At 30.2% G+C, this 27,224-nt stretch overlaps 1 protein-coding gene across 2 annotated transcripts; it reads right to left on the minus strand.

Annotated features, from left to right (window-relative positions):
- Positions 1 to 554: 554 nt before the first annotated feature.
- LOC125067872 lies at positions 555 to 26,257 on the minus strand. Of its 2 annotated transcripts, XM_047676767.1 has the most exons (4): positions 26,071 to 26,257; positions 25,195 to 25,378; positions 19,902 to 19,923; positions 555 to 3,358 (listed from the first exon to the last, which is right to left on the minus strand). In XM_047676767.1, the coding sequence occupies exons 2-4, from the start codon at positions 25,357 to 25,359 to the stop codon at positions 3,225 to 3,227; spliced, it is 321 nt and encodes a 106-aa protein (XP_047532723.1). In that variant the 5' UTR covers positions 25,360 to 25,378; positions 26,071 to 26,257; the 3' UTR covers positions 555 to 3,224. The 2 variants fall into 2 exon arrangements, with proteins under 2 accessions (XP_047532723.1, XP_047532722.1); XM_047676766.1 differs by lacking the exon at positions 26,071 to 26,257 and having other exon boundaries at positions 25,195 to 25,693.
- Positions 26,258 to 27,224: the final 967 nt, after the last annotated feature.

The raw sequence follows: 27,224 nt of genomic DNA on the forward strand, positions 1-27,224 counted from the left end.
TTTATTTTTATTTAAAATTAACGCATAGTTACATAGACGTACATACGACAGCAGAAGCACAAAGGATTTTATTCCTATGTTTTAATATTTTAACATACTCAAAATTAACTTTAGAAGGTCTTAAATTGAATTTGTAGATTCATGGTTTTAAACGTAATCGATATGTCATTAATTAGAACTAGGCGTGTTCGGAAACCATTCTCCTCATTAAATTTCGCGCCATGGAGGAATATGATTAGTCGACCTAATTGAAACCGAATAGAAAAATTAAAAGGTAAAAAGACTATAAGTAAGTAATAAAAAATCTCTAGAATGTGCCGCTCTGGGCGATCTCACCTTACACCCCTATGTAAATACGTCACTGCACCGTAGATGGGTTATTAATATTGCGACCTATTTTTTATAACGTATAAGTTCTATGAAGTATAAATAGAATCAATATAAATAAATGTACGTTTATTCGTTTATATTTTTTAAAAATATATGTATCTTATTTTATAATAATAAAACACAGAAGTATTCATAAAATTATTTTAATATAAGAAGAAGTCGGATCACATAGGAAGTGGTACAGGCAGGATATCACATTGAACATTTATTTAAGACTTACGTAAACACATACAGATCGATTCACACATTTATTCGTGCGTTAACGTGATAATTAAGGAAAAATTACTTACGAATGAAGTATTAACATACTTCACATACGTCACAACCGAAGGCTCTGCTGTGATATTATATATATGATATATTTACCAATTTAATTTTATAGAAATTCGTTTGCTTTTCTCTTACTATCCCTTGCGACTTTTAGCTCCTGGAGAGTTAAGAAAAGTAATATCATTTCTTAAGCAACGTACTGGATTCATTTTTTATCATATCTAAAATTTATCAAAATTTTTATATACACTTCCAGAGCAGGCTCATTCGTTAAGTGAGAATATAAAATCGCTTAGCCTTTACGAACTCTAGTCCAGAAAAACAAAACTTCTACCAAAAAAGTAATTAGATATAGGTTGAAACATCAATAATTTATTTTATTTCATTTGGATCTCGTAACATGTATGTATATACATACATTAGCGCTTCTCTACAAATGATGTGCGCCTTTTTTCCTTTCTTATTTTTTCTAGTTAAACACACCTAAATTTTTCTTATGTTCGCTTAAAATGTGTGAATAGAACTATAATTACTTACAAACACCGGATCTATAATTTAATTACATTTCTTACACCGAAAAATAATTTCCTCTACATTGATACATTTTATTAATTTAGGACACCTATAATTTTAAAAGCTCAATCTCAATTTAAAAATAATCTTAAAAGTAATTTATTTTAACTTAGTCTAAAAATAGGAAAGTTACGCTGTTCAAATAGTTTATTTACGTCGTTATAAAAATAATTCAGATATTTTTATTAAATGCAAAATAATATAATATGAAATATAAAAATAATGTACAAAAATGATTCAAAATTAATAATATTTGAATATACTTATAGCGTAGAATATTTTCGTTTTGTGCATTCGTAAGCGATAAAATATAATGAAATGTACTATTTTGTTGTATTTGTAAGTACCTAATAGTCTACCCTCTAAATAATTTTATATACATTTGAAATTTTCAATTACAATTTTCACAATAATAGTGTACATTTTTTCACAAAAATTTCAAATCGATGTCGTACCTACTTACGACATTATAAATTCATTAGACAATTTTTTTTGTATAAATATTACAGACGAATCAGTTGTATATGATAGGAAAGTTATTATTGTAGTTTTTATATAGATCTGTATAATAGGTACAAAGAATATTTACGATAATAATAATACAATCTTTAATTTTTATTTTATAAATATTGGTTGACAACAACTTTCGACTACGAAGTTGTATATATGTCGCAGGCAATTACTATTAATTAGCAATTCAATTAACAGCCTAGCCTTTTTACTTAGCGGTGCCATTCAATCTGAGACCTATGTAACATTAAACCAGCAATTTTTCGTTCATAGAATAAGGGAAGCTTGCTTGATTGCTTAAAGCTCTCTTGAAAAAAGACATAGGCTAGACTATTTATTGTATGGCTAATCTAACTAACAAGCGACATATACTTAATATTATGTAATTAAATTTCGAATTTTCTTTTCTGAAAGCTGTTGTTGTAAATATCTTATGTCTATATTGTGTATTTATCATTTAAGCAGTAAACTTAACTATACGAAGAAATAAATACAAGAGATTTAACCCAATAAGGGATCTCTCCCTTTGAGATACTGAGAGGTAAGCTATTCATGGTTTTTGAAAGATATAATAGTGCTTGTATTATATCATAGACCACAAAATGTTTTTAGAACATATCTACTTTGTCTTATTTCTAATGTGATTACATCTATATATTGCCAAAATATGTTAAACAGTTACTTCTATAAGCGTCTTTACACCGATCACAATAACATCAATGATAGGTAACAGTGGTACCACTGACAAGGGAGACGAAAGGAAGACACAATATGAAGTTATAGTCACTACAATTATATTTAAGCATGTTTCAAGTTCTGATACAAATTATAATTATAATATTGACATAGAGTATCTTTATAACGTAAAAAATGTGTATTTAATAGATAAATCACTATTTTGGGCATTTTCAAAATTATCAAAAGAAAAGAATTCGAAAATATCAAATACGATCGACATTTCATCTCATGAAAACTAACTTTGGTATGATATTTTAAGTTAAGTCAGATAAATTAATAATATATAATAATACTTACAATTATTTCGAAACATTATTTTGAGCCTAAATTACAGCATGAATCTATATGAAGGTCTTTACTAAAGTAGAGAGAGAATCTACTTAACGATAACTATGTAAAATCATTATCTTGATGTACAAGTCATGTACTTACTTGCCGGCAAGTAAGTACTAACTTGCTAAGGATAATATCCTTTCTATTTTCAAATAGCCAGATTAGTTTAGTCTCAAAGCCTATCTAACTGACAACAAAAATCAACAGCATTGATTAAATAAATAAGAGTTTGAAATTTATGTCTTAATTCATTTGGAATCGACGTATTTTTAAATGATAATAAAATTATATTCGCTTAAGTAACTTTATACATAAATTCGGATATTATGTATGTTTTGAAAATCGGAATCAACCGATATTTTAAGTGTATTATTTTTCCATATAAATAAAGATATGTGTTTGAGAAATGTTTAGCGTTTTGTAAACGGATTGTTGCGAGCTGTAGTGCGAGCTGCGGCCGCTGCTGTCTGTGTGCAGTTGCACAGCGCGTCGAACATACGAAGCACAAAACCACGGGCGCGACCCAACCTCTTCTTTAAATTACCTGTAACAATATATGTATCAAATTATTTATATTTCAAAAACAATCTGTAGAGAAATATGTAGTCTCTATTCCTGCACTCCCATAATCTGATGAAAGGGAATCGATACGAAGGAGATCAACACAGGATCAACAGCTCTATAGCTTAATCCAACCACAGGAGTTGAAAACACAACTCGCGATATAACTGAGCACTTGAATAATCTATGCCATATCGAATTAATCAGTATGGATTCCCGAAAAAAATACATTTTCTTAGTACTGAGTAATATTAACTGAGAACTGTTTGTAGAGTATTATATACCAGATCTGTTAAGTAAGTTGCATGGAATACAAAAATCTAAGGTTTGTTTAGCTTTACTCGTTGTTCGATTGGAAATATGGTATGCGTGTTTTCCGAGAAACGGAAGCGTTCAATCGATTTCCTAGCTCTGTGCTGTTATACTAACAAGAAAACATTTGAATTGCAGGTTTTCAATGGGAAACATAACCGCTTACTAGACCATCTTAATCAACTGTTTGGGTTGATTAGATTAGCGACAACATAGCATGTTATACCACTATGTAGGTCGGTCTGCAAAGGTACTGATTGTATTATAATTATGTCCTTATTTATATTTTTAAATAAACGTAGCTAATGATCAGAAACTAAAAATATCTATACACTATTCCAACCATAAGAGGAGAAAAGCCAAATAAACAACAGTTGACAGTCGAGATATCTTGGTAGAGAGTTTGATTAATGTATGATATTCACTATGGATGTGCGTAAAAATGGCGTTTTGAAAGCCGATGAAATTGTTATCGAAATTTTTGAAGTAAGATTAAAGTGATAATTAATAGTTTAGTGAAATAGTGTCGATATAAAGAAAGATATATTAATCAAAGTCTTAGGAGTGCAGAATATAGCTGAGTTCTTATAAAATCGCAAGAAATACGTAAATCTAAGTTTTGTTTATCTTTTTTCCTACTTCCATTGGAATAGGGTAAATATTAATATTAATAATTAAAATTAAATTAAAATAAAATTAAAAGTAAATATTAAAATTAATAGGTCTACGATAGAACCGATTAAAACCTATCCAAAGTTATAAAACATTAAAAATAATGATTTTTTAGTCGACAACATAAATGTCCGCAAAATTCGTATAATCGAGATATTTCGATATGAAATCGGTAACATTCAAAGACATGAAGTTCAACGGGCGGCCATGTTTCACAACTACGGGTGCATTCAGAAAGTGTGCATAATTATTTCTTCCAGATATTAAATAAAAATAAATGTTATATATTATATGAAAAGCAAATGATAAACCGAAATTAAAATTTGTTTAGTTTTATTTATTTTACCCGAGCGAAGCTGGATTTTCATCTAGTATGAAATAGATCTATGTAGATCCTTTCTGTTTATACTATGATTACCATATTTTATTATCACGTAACAATTAGAGAATTTTATCAATCTGTTTCATTAGGTACTTAGACTGTTACTTACTATTTATGTACAAACAATATCGTATTACTTTAGACACCTTGTCGTTACACTTAATTTAGAAAATAAGTTTAATGTTTTCAGTGAAATATCATAAATATTTACATAGCCATTACATAGCCTTGGATATTAAATTTACATAAAGATCAACGAAACGAAGATCACAAAAGTCAACGAAGCGTGCAATCACAAGTCTGTGTTTTGATAGTAATATTATAAGGAGCGATATATACCTAATACCTACATATATGTATATATATTTTTTTAATTAATTTTATTTTAATTTACCTATATATATACGTATAACTAATTAGTTGCGTAGAGTGAACGTGATCAAAAATATTATACTTTAGTTTTAAAATAATTCAGTTATTTACTTTCCAATTTTAGGTAAAAAATAAGTAAGTAGTCCTTTCGAAAACACGCTGTTCAAAGAGACAGAGTCACTTGAAGGAACATTAAGTAATGAGTCCTCTAGTGTGCTACCCTAATTTTAAATTTAATTTAATCTTTTCATTCCCCCTCGTATTTTACTTTACTCTGTTAAAGGATAGATAAACAACATTACGGTTTAACGGAGGCAGGACTTTTGATAGGCTCGTCGCTTTATATAAGCTTGTGCTTGTTAAAAAATAAACAATAAAAAAATATTTTATTTTAAATAAAGTATTATGGAAACGTGGTCTTGGCGATTAAAGTTATTGATATTTATTATTCTTTCATGTTTATATAATTTCAATTAAAATAAGAACATCTCTATGTTCTTATATTAATTATTTATTTTATATTAAATCTGTATTTCAGGGTATCATCAACGTGAAGATTTAGGTTTTTATAATAATAAAGATAGCTTTGCTAAACAAAGCGAAATATTCGTGTCTACCTGTATTTTCATCATTACTAACTGTTGGCGTGGTTGAGGCCCCTTTCCTCACTCGTCTTATTGCAAGTGGACGTCAGGGTTGCCATCGTATATTTATATTAAAGAAATAAATATACACAAATAATAAATAAATATCAAATACAACTCAACGCTATTTGAAGGTTTTGAAGCAAATTCAATCATACTGACCACTGTGGGTTCTTTGTACAAAAAAAAATAGATAACCTTATCAAAATTTGTGCTTCATTTATTTGAGTATGCAAATAGATAAAACTAGGGCCAGATTTAAAGGTTCAAAGGCCCAGAGGCAACAAAAGGTAGGCGAACGAGCAAATGGGTCATCTAATGGTAAGTCAACCAATTCGATAAATATATACAATCGATAATTGAATACAACAATATTAATTTATTGCATCAAATATAATTATATTTGTTTTATTATATTATATATACATAATTATGTAGATATATTATACATAGAATAATACTTTTATTTTAATATGACCATATATACATATATGTTTCTTATTCTTCGAAATTTTGATGTTTTAATCATCTCTTGTGGTAGCCCCTAAAGCCAACCCTGGACAAAATATATACGTACTTTATTAAGTCAGCTGCATTTTAAATTTTATATTTACAAAACAAGCCAGAACTTTGATATTATTCATGATTTGCTTTTAATACCAATCTCTGAACAGTCTTTCAGAAACCAGCCGTAATTTACTAGATTGACACATCATCGGACAATTTTACACAAAAAATCCATTAATAAAACATAAAACAAAACTTATCAAGTAAATAAACTGCAAGTATTTAGAACAAGATAATATTAAACCAATTTATATCATCACATATATCAGTATTTTGATGAATTCTCATTATGTTAAATAACTGAATCCGTGGCATCGCCCGCTTGTATTCAGTAAGTGAAAATAAAGTTTCAAGAACCTGTTGTTTGAACCTCTTTATTCAAAACGTTCCCCTCAAAGAGTAAAAAAAGTCTGCGGTCTTGCGATTCAAGCTTGCTTCCTAACAAATTTCGTTAAAGTCGATTCAATATTTTATCCATAAATGCGTAATAGACAGACAGACATACAACGAGACTTACTTTCGCATTTATAATATTAGTACAGATATTTTATTGTTTTTATTGTTTTGTTGTGTCGCGGTAACCCTATTTGAGGGGTCTGTAGATTATACAGGGGGCGTAATATCGATCCCTCAACTCCAGACAAAAGCCCAGACTTGTGATCGACCGACTGTGGAAAGAGTACCCTTTCACTGAGCGCGAACTTTTACACTGAAAATTTACACGATTTTCTGATGCATGAAAATGGCCTTGAGAGCTCTTGTTCGTCATGTTCCGAATTCTGATTTTTGTTTGTTTTTTAAAGATTTCATTTTAATGTTCATATTAAGCGGAGTCGAGTATTATACAAAGTTATCTTTCACAATGTTAATAATTATTACGCTAAATTTTCAGAAGGATAATGAAATAAAATGGTTTACGAGCTTATTTTATATGACTACGTTTTATATTTTATAGAGCCGAGGTGGCCCAGTGGTTAGAACGCGTGCGTGTTAACCGATGATTTCGGGTTCAAACCCAGGCAAATACCACTGAATTTTCATGTGCTTAATTTGTGTTTATAATTCATTCGTGCTCGGCGGTGAACGATAACATTGTGAGAAAACCTGCATGTGTCTAGTTAAGTTAGAGTAATTTACAGGCTGCTAATGTAATATAATGTATGTACGTTTTATAACGAAACTACAATAACTTTAAATAGTTATGGAAAATAATTCAATAAATCTTTTAATAATGCTCACATTTAACTCTGACTTAATAATAATAAGAGGTGTTTCGTGTTGTACATAAAATATCGTCTCGAGATCGTTATCGACGAACTAGAAACTGCCTAATAATCTTTGCCTAGTATAGTAGAACTTCTTTATTACACTTTAGTTCTAACGTGTTTCAAAGATCACTCTCCGTTTTTACTTTTAATCGCAAGAAGTATAAACTATTTCTAGAACCTTCGACGAGTTGCCAACTAGGATATCTAAGATGTTATGTTCTTTGTTGTTATAATTGGCTAATTTACCCTTCAGACATGAATACGACACAACAAAGCACTGAAGTTTGGCGGAATAATTTAATTAATGAGTGAATTTTGCCAAGCAAAACGGGTCCGCAGAAAGCAAGTATGCAAAATAAAGTCCATTTCTCTAGTCTGTTATTAAAAGTGCCTTCATAGGGATTTATCAGCGATAAAAAACTATTAATATGGTAATACATGTATTGACCAAGCAGGAATTTAATTACATCGCATCCGTGCGTCACTGATGTTTGACTAGCTTACGTAGGGTAACCCAAAATAATGATAACGAAAAGATAAAGTTTGATTCCTTTATTATTGTCAGTGTTTTATTTTTTATTTTAAATATTTAGTGACATATGGTAAGTCTTACATCATCGCTAATAATAATGATGACATGTGATAGAATAATACATGGTGCTTGGTGTTAGGGCTTTGTGCAAGCCTGACTAGGTAACATCCACTCGTATATTCTTCCGCTAAAGATAAATTATTATTATTTTTGTGTCCCGATGGAAGGATGAGATAGTGTAACTACAGGTCCAAAGAAGATAATATCTTAGCTCATAAGGATAGCGGCGCATTGGCGATGTTAAAAAATGGTTAATATTTCTTACAGCACCAATGCCTATGGGCAATGATGACCTCTTACCTTCAAGAGACCTAATTGCACGTTTGTCTAATTTATAAAAAATACTAGGTATATATACTACGTGGGTACCAATACCCAATCATCAAATTTCTGAATCGCTGTATTCCAATTTGAAGGGTAAGTGAGATAAGCCACTAGTCGATAAAGCCTTTGAGTCTTATTTTTTTTTCAATTGAAAACATTATTTATTTCTTTGAAATTAACTTAATCTCAGCCATCATCTCACAAATATCTTGTGCCTAAGGCATTTCTGGACATAAATTAAGATCACTGAGGGTTGATCGCAAGAGTAGGGTTAGTAAACACTAACCCTACTCTCGAGCATCTAACACACAGCTGTGTGCGAGTAATTTGCCTCGTTGAACCATGAATTTTGCACACAATTTGGCTCTCTCTTTAATTGTGGGCTTACGTGCAACCTTCTTACTTATTAATCGTTAATATATGTAGTGGTGGCTTCATTTATTAAATATTTCACCATTCCAACACCACTATGTTATTTCAATTTATAAACAACTCTGATTATAATCTTCTGCTAGTCTTTTAAATTTGTCGATTTCCATTTAAAACAGCTTCTCACCTCTTCTTTCGCTTCTAGATTGAGAATTTATAAGCCTAATGCTTGGACATTTTTACATATCCAATGTCCGTTTAATGTTATCATAAACGGTATCTGCTACCTCTCATAAAAGAGTAATGTATCGCGCGATCATAAACTCTTCGGACAAAAACTGAATATCTTGAGCTGTGTTCGTATCTTGACCTATCTTGACTTTTATTTGTTTTATTCCAATAAATAACATCAATCAACATATATCATAATCATCGAGGGTTCTTTAAATTTCCCCTTCCTTAGATGCTTATTCGGGCTTAAACTTATTCTTTTTTCAAAAAATTCCATGACGATTTATGCTTTGTATCTCTCTGTTTTAGGTTATTAATTAATTTATTATTATTCGATTTCAACTAGTGATATAATAATTTATTTTAGAAATTATGATTAGTTAATATGATTTTATACTATGAGTTGATGAGGGCATATTATAATTTATATTTTTTTGCTTATATTTAATCTTAAGGATCTTAAACGTATTTATTATTCATTTTAAATTAACTTAGTTATTCAGTAAGTAATTATTATTAGATAAAATATTTTTTTAGTATATAAAAAATAAATCACAGTTATTTCGTATTAAATATATAAAATACTTATCAACCTAGACTTTGGGTATCGCAGTCTTCTCTTGTGTAAACGCCAACAATTTAAACGTCTTGTAGCATTATCTCATTCATTTACTTAATAATAATTAAATAATCGTGCCTCTAAAAGTTTTTGGGTCTTTCTCTCCTGAAATTCTCATTAGCTAGCAACCCTAAGTTTAATTGTTGGTGTACTTCTGTGCCTCGGAAAACAAGTAATGCTGTTAGTCTTACAGTTGATCTTGACATCGTATCAGTATAATGATGAAGGACTGAAGGGCGATTGTCATCTGTTCTTAAGTAATCTTATCTGAGAAAATATATATACATATTTCATTCGCATGTTCTGATGTCTTTACATAATTTTAATTAATGATTTTGTGAACCGTTTTAATGAGAGATGTAACATGTATTTCAGCTCTCTAAATAACATAATTATGTTATACAACGTGTCGCAAACACACGCTCGCGACAACACCACATGCACCACACGGGGCCGCACGTTTATGACGACAAATATATCTCAAGCAATTCTCTCATAGTATTTAATCAGTACAGAGGAATTTTAATAACTTCGGATATCTCTCACTACTTCATATGGGGTAAATTTATATAAACCAAAAAAAACTCTATTCTTTTGAAGTACTATACCATATACCGTTTTTCGGAACGTCGGAAAAACTGTATTTATTATTTAAAGATGACATCGATGTATACTTTTCGTAGATTTTAATTCTCAATAAATGATTTCGATTACTCGCAGTAGGTACTTTAAGGTATTAATGATGGTTTAGGTTTTATGGTAATGATTTGTCTATTCAATTTTCTATTGTCTGTTCGATAACTTTAGATAAATTATGATTTATGATTAAATAAATTTTAATTTTTAAAAATATTTGGATATAATAAATTCCGTTTATACCTACTTTACAATTTAAATATTTATATCTTAAGATGTTTCAATACTCATATTTTAGAAATATAGACACTTGCTGATGCTGGATGTTATTGTGATATATTAAATTTTGCTAATCAAACAAGATTAACTCGATATTACTATCATTTCATGAATATATTTTGTAATTAATTCATTTCATTATCCAATTTCATGAATATAAATGAAGTTATTTATATCGCTAAGTGAAACAGATACCTAATACATTTTCGGGCTTGGTGCCGAATATAGGTAAAGGCTTAAACTAACACATCTTTTTTTTTCATATTGCATTTTATTTGTCAAATTTTTCGTCTTTGTTAAGATCTCAGTATGTTATCAGTTGTTTGCGATTTCGTTGAAACATAAATAGATTTTATGATAAGATAATATAGAAAACTGTTTAATATTCCTACATAATTTATAATTAGAATATAAATTTATCAAAATTCAATACTAAGTGACCTGCATGGACATAAAATATAGCTTAATAATTATTGAATCCGTTGCACTGATGTTAATCTCAGATCTCTCTTTCTCTATCTTATATAAAGAGCAGATTAACGTTTTAAAATTATGATTCTTGATTTATTTAAAACTTGCTACTCATCTCGACTTCGCTCGGCTAGGTTTCATATTCTGTCACACATTATTTTTTAACAGCGAAAATTTAACCGTTTACGCAGCGCAGGCAACGGGAGCTCTCAAAAGGAATAATGTTTACCCGGTTTTACAACATGTTTCATTCATACACCGACCCTATTAGTCGTAGCGTGAAGATAAATAGCCTTCCTCGATAAATTAAAAATCTAGCACTGATTTTTATCAAACCGGATCAGTAGTTTCTGAGATTCGAGCAAACAAACAAACTCTTCAGCTTTACAATATTGGTATAGATTAACTTGCCTTCGACTTAGAAAGACCGGGTAATCATACCTAATTTGGTATATTGATGAGAAATATAAGGCAGAGTTTTGAAAATTGGCACCATTTTTGTTTACTTGACAAAGACAATAAGTAACATTTTCCGAACATCAAACATCGTACGGATAAAAGGCGGCCTTTTCATGTACGATGTTGTTGATATTTTTAAAACACGGAACATGTTCAGAACATGTTCAGACAGGTTTAAAATTTGAAAAGTACTCGTATGTTTTGCATGGCCTGTAGGCATTTGTTAAAATGTTATTTACGAAAATGAAACTAAGAGAAGATGGTTACGGCGTTAAATATTAAACGTATTTTTTCATTAAATATTCATTCTCGTCAAAACCGATTCAGACACTAAATTTCATGTACCTAGCTTAGATATAAATAGTATAGTAAATAGTATAATAGTGATATTATAAATTATATAAAGATTTATTAAATTGTATTTATAAATTATTAGCTATTAAGATCGTTTCTGCAAAACAAATATCGTATGAATAGCGAGAACGTTACCCCGAGTATGATGAAATAAAACAGACGAGTCGTATCAACGCCATATTTCCTCGTTTATATTCCGAACCGTCTTTATTATTTTTATGAGACGATATTTCTCTCAGAGTTAGTATGATGTTTTTTTTTGAGTTTATTTATACTTGGTTGTAGCGCTTTGTCTAAGACCGTCAGATTGGTATCACCCAGTTAGCATATATTCTAGCGCTAACACACACACAGGCACACACCCACACAAATAAACTATTGCTGTTTAGCATTGTTATGTGTATATGAAGGTAAGCATAACTATTTATTTCCAATTGATGATGTAAGGAAAGGTTACATATTTATTTCTTACAGCGGCAATGTCGACCTCCGCCTAATTATTTAAAAAAAAAAAAATCAGAAGTCTTTTATCTATCAGTTAGATAGAAGGAAACATTCGTCAACAGCGTTATACTACAAAATTTTTATTGTTGATAAGGTATTATATACATATTTATTTTTAAATGTGCAATTAATTGTGACAAGACATAAATACAAGATATTAAGACACCAGTTTGTGATATTTTAAAAGTTCCCGTTATTTAAATCGCTTATAATCTTAATCTTCATAAAAATTTAATAATCCTGAACATCCTTAATAATAGGAAGCGGGGATGTGAGGCGGGATGCGACATCTAGCCGGTTAGTGAACCGATTTACATTGTTACAATCACCCTCGGGTTCTGAACTTCAATATGGAAAACGAAGAAAAATATATTGATAGGTATAATATAATATGTTTTCAAATAAATACAAATACGAATTAAAAATAGCTAACTGTATATATCTAGACTGTGTGGAAGAAAATATACTTTTATTTTTTAATGATGACAAACTTTTCCCTATTTTGGTTAAACAAGTTAAATAGAAAAGGTGTGAATATAACCCTGTATTTTACGATTATTTTCAGTGTATACATTTTATGGACTGAATAATAACGCACTATCAACTAAATTAAATACGTTATGTATATATTTGAACAGTCATCCTTGTTAAACTTATGTCAATGTTGAAGCGGGTAAAATGAAAACTTCATACGAGCTTCTGGTATTATGTGTGTTTTATTATTTATCGTTTGAATTTATGTGTGTTTAGTGTATTTTATGAGTAATATTAAATCATCTTTTCTTTAATGTAAAGAAATATCTCTTAAGATTTATTTTTAAATGTAGTAAAGAGTTCAAAGGCTACACCCACGCTGTGCTAAAAATAGAAATGTATCTGAGGAAAATATTATAACATCTTTACGAAAGTACTACGTTGGTGTACATCGTATTAAGAAAATATTTCTTTGAAGTCTTGTTTCTATCTACATAAATGAACAATACAGGACGAATGAAAGCAGTCTCGTGCACGTCAACGTCTTTATTGAAAACGCTGTTAGGAATACTTTTCCGAAGCTAAATTTATATTTCACTTCATAAAGGAAAACTTTTAAAAGGATTACTTTTGATCTGTATTATGTTACAAGTTATTTACATATTTGATTAGTGGATAGAATGAAATTATTTAGTAGTAGTAAAAAATTAAAAAATAGGAAACTCTCGATAGGAAAGATTACCTAAGCGTAACATTTTATTACCTGATAAAATGTTACACATACGCCATGGCGTTATGAGAACTGTAAACCATTCCAGACATTTACAATGCGCCATTAGCCACGGGATTAAGATGGCCCTTTGTGCCTATAATTATACTGGCTCACTCTCTCTTTAAAGCGGAACACAGCAGCAAAGTATAGCTATTTGTTTGTTGAATAATCGTTGAATGGACACGCTTGAACAAAGGTGTACCACAAAGGTAGGTTCCTACCTCCCAAATTTCAAATTTGTACTTTCTGAGATTTCTTGATTAATCAGTGAGTTATATTTCGCTTTTATATTTGCGTATGAACAAGTACTTGGGCACCACTACCCATAAACATTGCCCACAAAACCAATCCTGGGAACTAAGATTTTATGTCCCTTGTAGCAGTTACACCGGCGCTCACTCACCTTTTAAAACGGAACACAACATTACAAAATATTGTTGCTTGGCGGTACAATATATTATCATGAGTGTAGTTACCTACGGCTTGCACATAGTTCTACCACCAATGAAATAACAATAACAAAATTAAACATTAACATTAATTGTATTGTTATTTTATGAATACTGAATGTAAATTTATTCAATTTTACTATTACTATAACAAGCTAATAGCATCATTTATACACATACATTTAATTAATAAAGTATTAAGATTACTAAGTGTTTTTTTTTAAATAATATCTAATTATGTTATAAAATATGAATAGTAAGCGTTTTATCCAGTTTATTCAAATGAAGGTCTTTGTTTATTATGTAAATTTAGCACATTAACAAACGAAATCATCACTACACGTCTGCGAAATAATATTTACATAACAAATTTTGGACATCAATATAATGTTTTTGTGTCAACCAAAATTGAATTGAAATTATTGAATTATTTTAAGACTTAATTCTCGAAAACCAATTTTTTACTTCTAGAAGCGTACCACTTAGTCATCGCATTGACTAATTTCACGTAAAACGCAGTAATTATGCTTAAAAAAAATTAAAGAACCAAATGACAGACCAAATTAACATTTTTATTTAATTTACTTCAATTACTATTATTTTTATTTAGAAGGTTCAACTTTGGGTACTTTTTGTCTACAATGACAAATACTAGAAAAAATATCTCATTAAAAATATACAAATTTGATGTAGACAATTTTTATCTTTAATGCTTTAAAGATACAGGACAATAACTGGTCTAGTGGGTATTGGAGTCGCCATTTTATATCTAAGATGATGTAAGGTAATATGTGTCAAATCTCCAATAAGTTTCTTATTTGCTTGATTACGTAAAACTTTTTTAGAATCATCAATTAATAAATAGCAGATAAATAGCTATTTGTTGTTTTTTTGTTTCTTGTTTTTTTAAAAAGGACTAAACTTTTCTAACAATTATTGAAAGTGATGTTGTTTTTTTTTTATAAAATGTAACAGTCTCTAAATGTCTCACTGTTGTCCCAACGCCTCCTCTTCCATTAAGGAGAAGGTTTGATTATTTCATGGATGAAATTTTATATCACCATATATTTTAAATATGCAGGTTTTCTCACGATGTTTTCCTCAACCGCCGAGAACGAAATTAATTATAATTATGATGCATGCGTTCTAACCACTGGATCATTTCGTCTTGTTTATATAAATTTACACTATTCGTAAATATTGTAATCTTCTAAGTATATTTTCCATCGTAACAGTACGAAACCCTCGTTACGTGAGTCCGATACGCACTACGCCGGCTTTTTTATTTTTTCCTATCGCTTAACTCATTTTGCAAAATAGAAGACCTTGTTAAACGGATATTATACTTAATACTAACGTCGGAACATAAAACGATCGTTATTTCGATTTCAGAATAACAAAAGGAAGTCGTCGTTTATTTTAAACAGCTTAAACATTATTCTGTTTCCAGGCATACTGTTGTTTCAGGCAATTTGATATATTTAGTAATGACGCAAATAACCTGTGAATGTCTTACTGCTGGAACTCTTTTATTTTTCTTTTAAGAAAGCCTTGGACCCACTATGCTGTTCCACCGGTGGTTTGCTTTCGATGTTTTTTTTTCATTGCTCAAGATGATTAATTATAAAAAAATAAAGACATTAAAATTAGTAATAGTGGCCCGAATTTGAGCTCGCGATATATTAAATTCCACGTATTCGGACCAGCCCTCGGCTCACAGAACTATTTTTATTTATTCCTAGCTTTCTCGTCAGAATGTCCACTTAGAACAAGTATTACCTTCCTATAATAAACATAACAGTTTTGTAAAGTACCGTTTCACTATTTCTTGTAGCTAAAAGCTTCTTAAGTTTCGAAAATACTGCATAATACTATCACTTCTGCCGTATTTATTAAATCTATCGACGAGATCTAATACATTCATCGATATATCAAAATATTAAGCCTACTTATAGCAAACCTGATTAAATTAATCTGTACTGAATATGCAGTCTTCATCAAAATAGGCAATGACAAGAATTTTCAATACTTTTCTTATTCTGTCAATCGATTTTCTTTTTTTTTCATTCGTTATCTGTTAACGAGCCTTAAATTATAATATTTTGAAAATAGAACATTATATATTATAATCATTTATAAAAGTAATTATGGTCTCATTTCGGCCACTAAGCGAACACTATTATAGATAAAATGTCTCTTAGTGCATATTATCATGTCTCCTTTGAAACCTGAGTAGGTTTATTTATCATAATTACTTTTGTAATTGGTAACACTGTTTTTTACAGACTATTATTATTTAACTTTAACATTTGTCAATCAGATATTAATGCACCATTTTCAAACTAGTTTCGCTCAAGTTTTGACATTGACAGTTTATATGGTACACTAAATTTAATTAATGGTGATGGATTAAATAATAATTAATTAATAATTGTAACTGCCCATGCCGAATTCGCACGGGTAAATAATGGTTTTATCATTAATTAGTCATTTTTATTATAATTAATTAATAATTGTCCATGCCACCCATGCTGAATTCACACGGGTAAAATAATGATTTTATCATTAATTAGCAATTTTTATTACTTATTATTATCCGCCCGTGGTTTACCCGCATGCAAGCCACAACATATTTATGGTTCGCAGGTTTTAAGTAGTATCCGACCGAAAGTTCGGTTTCGGCCGAGTTTCGGCCAAAAATCAAGGTTCGGCGGCAGTTTCGGTTTCTTTTACCGAAACCGAAACTGAATTCGGAAGTTGTCGTGAACGCTTACCTAACTTCGTTTCTCGAAACCGAAACCGAAACTACGTTCAGGAGTTGCCGCGCTGTACTCGGTCATAATAGGAGCGGTAATTGTCAAATCATGTCGTGATTTGCTTGTGTTCGCAATGCGTTTTGTTTTTTGTGAGTTGGGACTGGGATATTATAAAGAATCTTACTGAGGTACTAAAGATTTTTTATGAAGCTACACTTGATCTATCTATCTATATGATAACGCATGCATTTCCCTTGAAATTCCTTTGATATCACTATTAAATAGGAAGCTGCAAACTAGAGACGAAAATGAAAGCGAAATAATGAGAAACATGAAAACACGGTTGCATGAATCAATGAATCGACGATTTGCATACATTAAAGGACAGCTTGAACTAATAACTGCAACATTACTGGATCCAAGATTTAAAGACACATATCTGAATTCTGATGAAGTTGACATTGCCACCTTAGAAATAGAAAACCAGTTGAAGGATTTACACGGACGATGTTAATTATACAATAAGTGAAAACTGTCATTCTAAAGAATCACAGCCTTCTTGTTGATCTAGAATATCGTCTCCCGAAAAAGCGAAAGGGCTTTGGGACGCCCATGATAAATCTACTTGTAATTTAATTTGAACCTCTGGTGTGGAGAACAGTGATTGTTTATCCCAAATTAAGATAACCATTCAAGCATACTTGTCAGAACCTAGGTTACAGAGAAGTGCAGATATTTATTTTTACTGGAATTCTAGTCCATTTCTATCTTTGAGAAAGGTAACACTGAAATTCTTATCAGCTCCACCGACGAGTCGACGACAAATTTATTCAGACAGAAGTAGTAATCTGCGAAGCGAAAATGTTGATAAACTATTGTTTCTTACCTATAATATAAGATTGTTAAACTATGAATATTAATAAGACATAAAAAATACAGATTGCTGCTTGAAATTATTAAAATCAAGTCTACGCGTTTTGAAATATTACGATTAGTTTATAATTTAGTAGTTTAGCTATAGTTATATGTTGAAGTGTCATACAAAATGACATATTAAGTTTAGAAGGAGTTAATTTGTTTTAAAGATAAATGTGATTTATATTGTTTTATTTATTACTTTAATATTAAGTACCTACCTATAACTATTGATATATTAGGTAACAACTTAAATAAGTATTTAAGTTATTATTTAACGCATTTTTAAAACTATGTGATTTTAAGAAAAAAATTAAAGAAGACTGATTATTATCATTATGTTTTCTCTGTTTTCCTTCTAAACATGATTCCTGTAAAAAAGTTTCGGTTTCGGCCGAAACTGAGACCGTTGCCGAAATTCGGTTTCGGTTGTAAAAACCAGTTTCGGTCGCACACAAGTTTTAAGGATAAAAATGTATGTGATATTCCTGACTATAATCTATCTCTGTGGCAAAATTCATTCAGATACGTTCAGAGGCTTTGGTATGATTGAGTACCTAACAAATTTATATCCATTCAAACTGTTTATAATATTAGTAAGATTTCGATAGAGATTATTTCAGCGAGATAAGTAATTTGAGCCAAAATTATCGTTTTCTTTATTTTTTCACAAACAAATGGATATTGCGGCTTATCTATAAAAATAGACTTATGTTGTTACATACTTTCTCATTGATATTTTATAGATCTACAAATCTGACATACTAGGATTCTCTTATATTTTTGACAGCGTTCTCTTGGTAAAGAACGGGTAAAAAAAATAGTAGCAAGCCGTTGGCCACTAAGCAAACGCACACGAGTAAAGTAATCTGACGTTTCGCGAATGTCAAGCGTAGCTCTCACGCACACTAAGATAATCAAACAAGCTCGCTTGTTTTAAGTCTTTTGTATTGCAACAATCTAGATACATAAATAATATAAGTAATTAAATAATCCTACCGATTTTTTAACGTAACGCTCACTTTTAATCACCTCTTTAAATCACAACATAGACGCTATGTTGTCGAAAGTATTGAGATTTACTACAGGAATAGTAAATATGGATAAAGCGGTCTTGAGATTTAAACTTTAAGATACATTTTAGTAAAAGGGGCATACCCTATTTTAAACGATTAACGAAATCGAAACAATAAAAGTGTATTAGGAATATGTAAATATGACATATAAAATTTTTGATTAAATCTACAAGTAATACTCTATGATAGATAATAAAACCGTCTGTTTGTATGGGATAGTGTACCAACATTTTTAAATAAAAGGTTTATGTTTTTGCTTTTATATTAATAACTCGATCGAAATATTTCAAAATAAAAATGTATTAAGGAAATATTAAAAGGAAACCGAATGTATCTACTGAACGTGTGGTTCGTTTGATTTGTGAAATAATATGTAATATCCTACATGTTAGACTAAATTGGTAAATAGTTGTCTGCGGGAACGAATGAAACTTAAGTTGCTTAAATTATTTTTAACATTTTACGACCCATAAGTTCATAGTCATGTAACAAAATATATTTTTAAAATATACCTACAATATTTATTTTTTAATATATATTTGATATTCATAATGCTAATTGCAATAAATAGCTACCTAAGAATTCTCTAAACTTATAGCATATGTTTAGAAATTATTTACACTTTTTTTAAAACATTTTATTATTAGTGTAACACTATCTATATTCAATGTTAAGTTTATAATAACTTCTTATGGGAGGGTAAACCGCTTCGTTACGTAACGCGTTACGACGCCAGTCTGTCTGGCTTCCGTTTCTCTTACACACACGGCAGCGGTAGGCAGGCAATAACGATACTAATAATGTACATACACAAAATTCTTATGTACATATTCAAAAATTGTAACTAAGAATGACATATATTTCATAAACATTACTACCTAAATAGTTAAACTTAGATTAGCTTAAGTTATCACTTCTGTCGGGCGTCCCAAGACGCACACGTATTTTTTATTGATATAGAAGTTATATTTTCCTTATTAGCGTATAATTAAAATATATATGTAATTTTTTTTTGTATATTTTACTTACCCACACCTGGATCTTGAGATTCCTGTAACAAAGAAAATGCAAATGAAAATCAGCGTCTACATGATCAGAAATAAATATTGTCGTTAAACGCAGAAGCTGGCAATTCATAATTACAGAAATAAACGATGCTGCGATGAAGAACTTGCATTATATTATATTTTGCTTGTATGTATTAAAAGAAATGCTTAACTTTATACACAAATAATTTATATAATAATAATCTAATAATAATAATCTTATAAATAGTATGAGAACAATTTTATTTAAACTATTTTAAATGTCAAATTGAGTATTTAAAAAACTGTACCAAATAAAAAAAGTCAGTCGTACACACTGCTTAGAAAAGGATAGACTTAATATTTGTGTTAATTTCATTGATTTAAAACATATTTTTATCCATTAAATGTAACCCAATCTTAGAACTAATAAAAGGAAAAAATATATAGCCATCCTTTTCTCAGTGGCGAGTTAGAAAAAGGATAGCAAGTCTTTTTTTTTAGTTTTGGCTTTTATTTGTGCCAAGAGGGCAAAGATTATTTCGCCAATGTCACGTGCGATGGAGATTGATCGGTAGCAAGTCTTTTAGTTTTGTCAAATTGATGAAATGTACGATAGTCTACAACAGAATCGGTGACATTATCATTCAGTCAATATATTTGTATGCGCGCGCACCATGCTAATCAATTTCATGAATTTCAACAAAATTTACTTAAATATTCACGACAATTTTTACTTGTTGGTAGGGCTAACGCAAGCATGTCTGGGTACTATCCATTTATCAGATAATCTACCGCCAAAAAGCGATGCTCGTTATTGTTGTGTTCCGGTTTAAAGTGTGAATGTAACTGTTACTAAGGCAGGAGGGACATAACATCATTACCCCCAAGGTTGGTGGCAGATTAGCGATAAAAGAAATGGTTAATATATCTTACAGCATCGTTGTCTATGCGCGATGGGGACCACTTAACATTTGCTCGCTCGCCTATATTATAAAAAAAAATTAAAACCAAAAAGTCTATATTAAACTCTTCGACTCTTTACGTATTTTCTTAATAAAAAACAAAAAACTATACCAACTTATAATCTATTTAGCGTGTGCAAGCTATAATTGCTTAATAAAGTAATTAATCACAAGTAACCTACAAATATAAGCTAGCTAGTAAATATAAGCAGTGTTCTAAATGAAGTTTGCATATAAGCTTAATTAATATCATTTATTCCATTCGAATTAATAAAGATGTTGGCCTGATTTAAAGCAAATGTTGGTAAACTCAACAGTAAAGGAAGCAGGCACTTAAGATATTCGAAGACGTAAATTGGGTCAAATGTTGGTTTAAGGATTTTCAGATTGGTTTATCCGTATTGTAGATATTTTATAATAACCATAGACTTGACATTTTTTGTATTGAGTTTTAACAATAGGTAGGTTTATAGAAATATAAAAAATGTTTGGTTGAAGCAGTACAAAAAGAGAATAAAACATTTTTAGGTTGACAAATTAAGCTTTATGAAGTGATCACAAATACTAATGTCTACCTTCGTGGTACAATTTAGAATTTACTTTACTTTTAATATAACGCTACAGGATATTTATATTAAAACATAATTAGGTCATCATAATATTAGAAGTGTAAAATATAAAAAGGAAATTGCAATCAAAATCATAAACTCGACAAAATAATATTAAAAGCAGTAATAGCATTAGGTAAAAATTGATATAACAATGTATGTAGATACGTCATTATAATACACGCGATTGAAGTTGGCCGGTCAACGCTTGAGCAAAAAGTAACATCCTAATTTTTAGGATCAAAAACACCTTGACAGGAGCATGGGCTAGAATCGATACGCATTTTACGCCCTAACTGTTAAGTCAATGGTCAATTATTGTTATTTTTAACTATTTAATATCAATAATCTTCGAAGAGATTTATTTTTTAAATATAGCAACATTTAATTATAAGGAAAAATATTTTTCTAAGTTGGTAATCTATTCAATATTAGATTATATACAGCTATATAGTTTTGTACCTACTATTATCATTGAACTCTAAGAGCTAATTACATTGAACCCGTCAAGTTTATCAATGTATCATCTAGATATGATTGACTTCCAACTTAATAATAGTCTTGTATTTTAACGTTCAAACGTTGTATGTATAGTATTTGTATTGCAAACAAGACATTTTAACCCTATTATGCATCGTATGTAATCAGTGAAACGATAGTTTCTTTGATTTTGGTGTGTAGTTTCGTTTGCGAAATCATATCAATCATCTGTTACATAGTCTACTCATGAAAATCAATAAAACTTATGACAAATTTTAAGTACCTACCTATCAAAAAAGGTTCCGTACTTATATGAAATGTGATTTGTTCTCTATAAAGTATGTATATAATCATTGAAAACGTATTGAATGAAGTAAAAAAATATTTCAGAACTGATTTTTATCGACGGTTTTAAAAAGCATCAATATAGGTACGTGTACACTTCCTTCCATTATTTTTAATTAAGTTTTCTAAAATCTAAATTCAAATTAAGATAAACTAATATTATAATTATTACATAAAAAATTATAAAAAAAAATATATAAGAGAAAATTCAAATACGAATTGCGATTAAAAACTTATATAACTTCATATTCATAAACCGCCATCAACCGCAAGCGGAGGGATTTGATAGATTTCTCATTCAATAGAGATTCGGGGATAATTTTAGCTTGTCGAGAGGATTACAGCGAGTTCGAATGAGTGATTAATCGACATATCGGCTTACTCCTATCGCCAAAGTTATACCTACATTTATATTTAGGTAATCGTAACTATATGTATAATACTAGCAGGAATCAGGCCCGTTTCATGGCAGAGAACGCGAGAATTTGGGCCGTTCCGGTTTTTTTTCGATTTCTTTTACTTAAAAATTTAAAATATAAATCCATATGTAAGTTGTTTTTTATCATAATGTTTACCTTTCTGGGCCCTTACCTCACAGATGGGTATATGCACATTGGTAGTCTAACCGTTAGCACTCCCTACCAATGTGCACTGCATCACTAGTTACGTTACAAAAAAGTATAAGCATTTCGATGACACGTTGACAATGTCTGGGTATGTCTTGGACATGATGTTTAAACTGGTCTGAAGTCATAAATCGATCTTTACGTAATAAAGACCAGTAAACCAAGTAATAGTTCCAAGCTAAAAAATGTCGCATGAAAACGATATTAAAATATATCTTATTCAAGTAGGTTTTTACAAGCTCTTAAATTGATATGTTATAGGATAATATTAAAAGGGAGGCTAGGAACTCTGTAATCACAAGTTATATAAATTATCGTATTATCGTCGTTTTAAGAAATGTTTTAATTCTTTTAATAATATATATTAATTACAGTGTACCGTACTCTATAAAGTGTAAACTTTAATGTCACCGCAAATTAATTAGCGCAGGTCTATTAATGGAATCAATAAACGATTCCCAGAGGATGCAAAAAACTAAAGCGTCAATACGTAAACAAATATACTTTTAAAGCATCCGACATTATCGCAAAAGACGAAAAAAGTCTAGATGTATATTATATTTTTCACTTAAAATCTGTATACTATTTGTAATTTTGAAAATTCTAGCTAAAAACTTACACAATATTTACCTAAATGTTAGGTACTTGAATATGTTTTTTTTTGTTTAAGAATATTTATTCTCATAAAGGCATAACAAACGCCACTTACATGAGAATAGCAATAAAGTTAAAAATAATTATTATATTCCTCGTGTGAATAGCCTTTGATAAAAACTAATTGGGTCTTGAATGTGTTAAATGACGTTTTATATTTGAAGGTACTATAAAGCAGAGAGGAGGGAATCATGTTGTTATGCCATAGTTTGTTAATTTTTGGTAGGACAATGCTCGACGCGTGCTTCGTTTTGACAGTTATTTTATTTTAGTAAATGTTAAATTAATGTGAAAGAGTACCTATGTCTTTTGTTGCAATTTTTTTGACAAATTCTAAATCTTGTAAATATATATTTTGTTTAGTTAGATTAAGGTATAAGAAATTAAAGAGCATTTTTATAATTTTCTTTTATGTCATTTGAAGGTATTTGCGGCAGCACTACTCCTTACTTTGATTTGGTATAGGAGGTGCGGTTCACTGGAGGCATTCCAATAATTTTTCGTTGATACAGTTTGAATGTTTTGGAGAGAGCCAAGAAGTTATGTTTTTATTACAATCAGTGTGAGAACTGTACAATATATAAACAGAGAAATTAAATATTTAGTCAACCTTGAATAATGAAAGTGCTCTCAAATTTGACTCATCCATTTATCTTTTCATATACAACAACTATTAAAATTATATCGAAGTTACAGAACATTGGGTCTATTTAAATACGTGGAAAAACGAGATCTTCAGTGGTCTTCAAAGAGTTTGAACATGAAGTATTGTATAGTGTATAATAGTAGCCTCAATCTTTATTAATTTAGTAAACTACAGCTCATTTCATCTCGATTGTTCATATATATCTTAAACGTATTAAAGTTGTCACTTTCTCACTATGATCCATGATTTTAAATAATTTTTGAAAAAGCTAACCAATTTTTAGATTTTCTTCCAATAACGAAGAGAAAAATAATAGGACAACGAAAGAAAAATAGAAAATAATTGAAAGCAAAAGGCTTTGAGCTATCGTCTATAAAATCATAAAGTCATTAACCCCCACCTGCCAAATAGTTCTTAAAGGTCGGATGTATCGATCAAACATCTATCTGCCACATATATTTCATTTTATCAGATAAACGTAAGCCGATTACCAACTAATCTCGCGAATATCACACATTCCCGCTTAACTAAAACATTATTTGTCCAAATACATTCATCCTATTTAAGATATGATTATTTAGAAAACTGCAAATTGGTCTAGCTAATACCTACTAGTATAAAAACCTTTAAATATAGACGAACATAAAGAATGAAGCATGTGCTGCTAAAATAATCAAGAAAGTAAATTGATTAGTTATTATTTAGAAATCTTAAAACACATTCGTGATGAGAGTATTGATTACCTGTCAAAGGACCATTATAAATATGAAGGTTATAGTGAATTTTAAAATGTGATAAGCATGCAGAAAACGAGTGTTTCGATATCATGTCAAAGACTATTTAGGATGACAGCGTTGCTATCGAAGAAGCTATATTGCACTCTATAGCAAGTCTATTCCTACATTAACACTTACCGCCCTATCATTCCCATACATCGTTTTCCTTACCGGGATAAATATACATTGATACTTACGAATAATTTGCTTTTGTCTTTCTCTTTCTGTTTTATTTCTGCCTCTTTTTTTGCTTCCTGTATAAGCTCATCAACGAATTCAGAGGCCTGTCGCAGTTTTTCCGGATCGCTTCTGAACTCCTCTATCCTTTCATTTAACGCTGACGTTTCTGAATCCTCTCTCATTTTGAACTCCTCAATATATCTATTGAAAATGTCTTACAGGTGGTTCTATTCACTAACGCGATAAAACACAAACGCCACGAAAACCGTAAACAACTTTGGTATTTAAAACATTAGAGAAGTAATAAGAAAATATTTTTGGAAATGGGTTTTGTTTTAGGGTCTTGGCGGGAATTCAAAAGAGTCAGTCATAACTGATTTTTTGCTACACAAGCGTTAAGCAATACGTTTGTTAGCTACAGTGTTTCCGGAGGTACTGACTGACTGGGCCGTTTTCGATCATGCGCCGCCGAACCGTCGCGATTGTACGGAACTACGGAGTGCACGGTAGATGCGACTAGAGATTAATCCTAATCACTAACCATGACCGCTGTAGAGCTCTCGACTCAACTAAAGGCTAATAAACACTAAATTGAGAGCAGGTGTACGCGTAATACCTTTAAGTCAGCAATAAATTTGCATTTGCGTTACTCGCGCTGTTTGCCGTGATAGTCTTTAGTTTGACTGACAGGAGATTATATTATATACATAAATATAACTAATTGATATTATTTCTTTAAAATTATTTTTAATACATGTACACTTATTGTATTGTTTTTTATACGGTATAATAATAAACGTTACAATACACGAGTACACGTATTTTAACCCATCCTAATAAAATAAAAAATATGATGTTTTTATCTTTAATACCTACATAAGTGTAGAACTTACTTCTATTAAGTGTCGTATGTGATTCCGTTCTCTCGAACTCCATACTTAGTACAAATAACTCTACGGATAATAAATACAAAATTCATTACACAATATGGACCGTGAAGTAAACGCACAATACATTATTTATTAGCGCGTGTATGCAAGTTAAATATATTTCACTCAACTGCCCTTGACATCGCGTTAAATAAATCTTATGAATTAAACATTTCACTTATTGTCGTGGGTACTCATAGAAATACCGTTAAACTATTGATTGAACTCTGATTTGTGTAGGTCCGACTTAAAACGTATCACAATATTACGTGTTACGTTTTAAACGGTGAGTGAGTCAGTGTATCTGTATACATTGACTATATTCAATAACCTATTAGAAGCGAATGGGCTAATGCATTTTCAGTAACTCAGTTGACGGAGTAGTTACTTAATATCATCAGGTGAAAAATTTGCTCATTGCCTTCCTTAAAAAAATTGTGTACCTATCATCATTATCATTACATAGTACAAAACAAAGTCACTTACCGCTGTTTGTCCCTTTATATGCTTAGATCTATTAAAATTACACAACGAATTTTGATGTGGTTTTGTTTAATAGATAGATTGATTCAAGAGGAAGGTTTATATGTGTAACACATGCACAATATAATAGAGGAACACTGATAATTTAAGAGGTTTCTGAAGTAATGTCTTATGTAAATAAACAGCTGGTGAACCCCACGAAATCAAAATCATGTACCTACTACATAGTATTGTACATCTTAAAAAGTTTTTCAAAAAAGTACGCGTTGATATATGTTTATCTCTTAGGAATAGCCCATAACAATAATTTTTCATCCTTTACTTTTTACAAGAAATAATGGCTTATTTACAAAGCGATTTTACATTGGAATACAGCATTAGTCCTTATCCAATTAAGTACCTTAAATAAATTTTGCATTTAATATAGATCAATATGTCTCTTTACAGCATATAATAGCAATGACTATTTTCGAAGATATTACAGATTTAAAACCGAGGGACATAGCGGTTTGTATTTTCTAATTACTGAAAAACTGTGGACGTTATTATGCATTATATTTAGTATCAGCATTGCACCCGAGCCAAGTCGGGGCCGGTCTCTCGTATTTTAATAAGGCTAAGCGTATCCACAATAT

The sequence above is a fragment of the Vanessa atalanta genome, chromosome 12 (assembly GCF_905147765.1).
Source record: "Vanessa atalanta chromosome 12, ilVanAtal1.2, whole genome shotgun sequence".
NCBI classification, from domain to species: Eukaryota; Metazoa; Arthropoda; class Insecta; order Lepidoptera; family Nymphalidae; genus Vanessa; species Vanessa atalanta.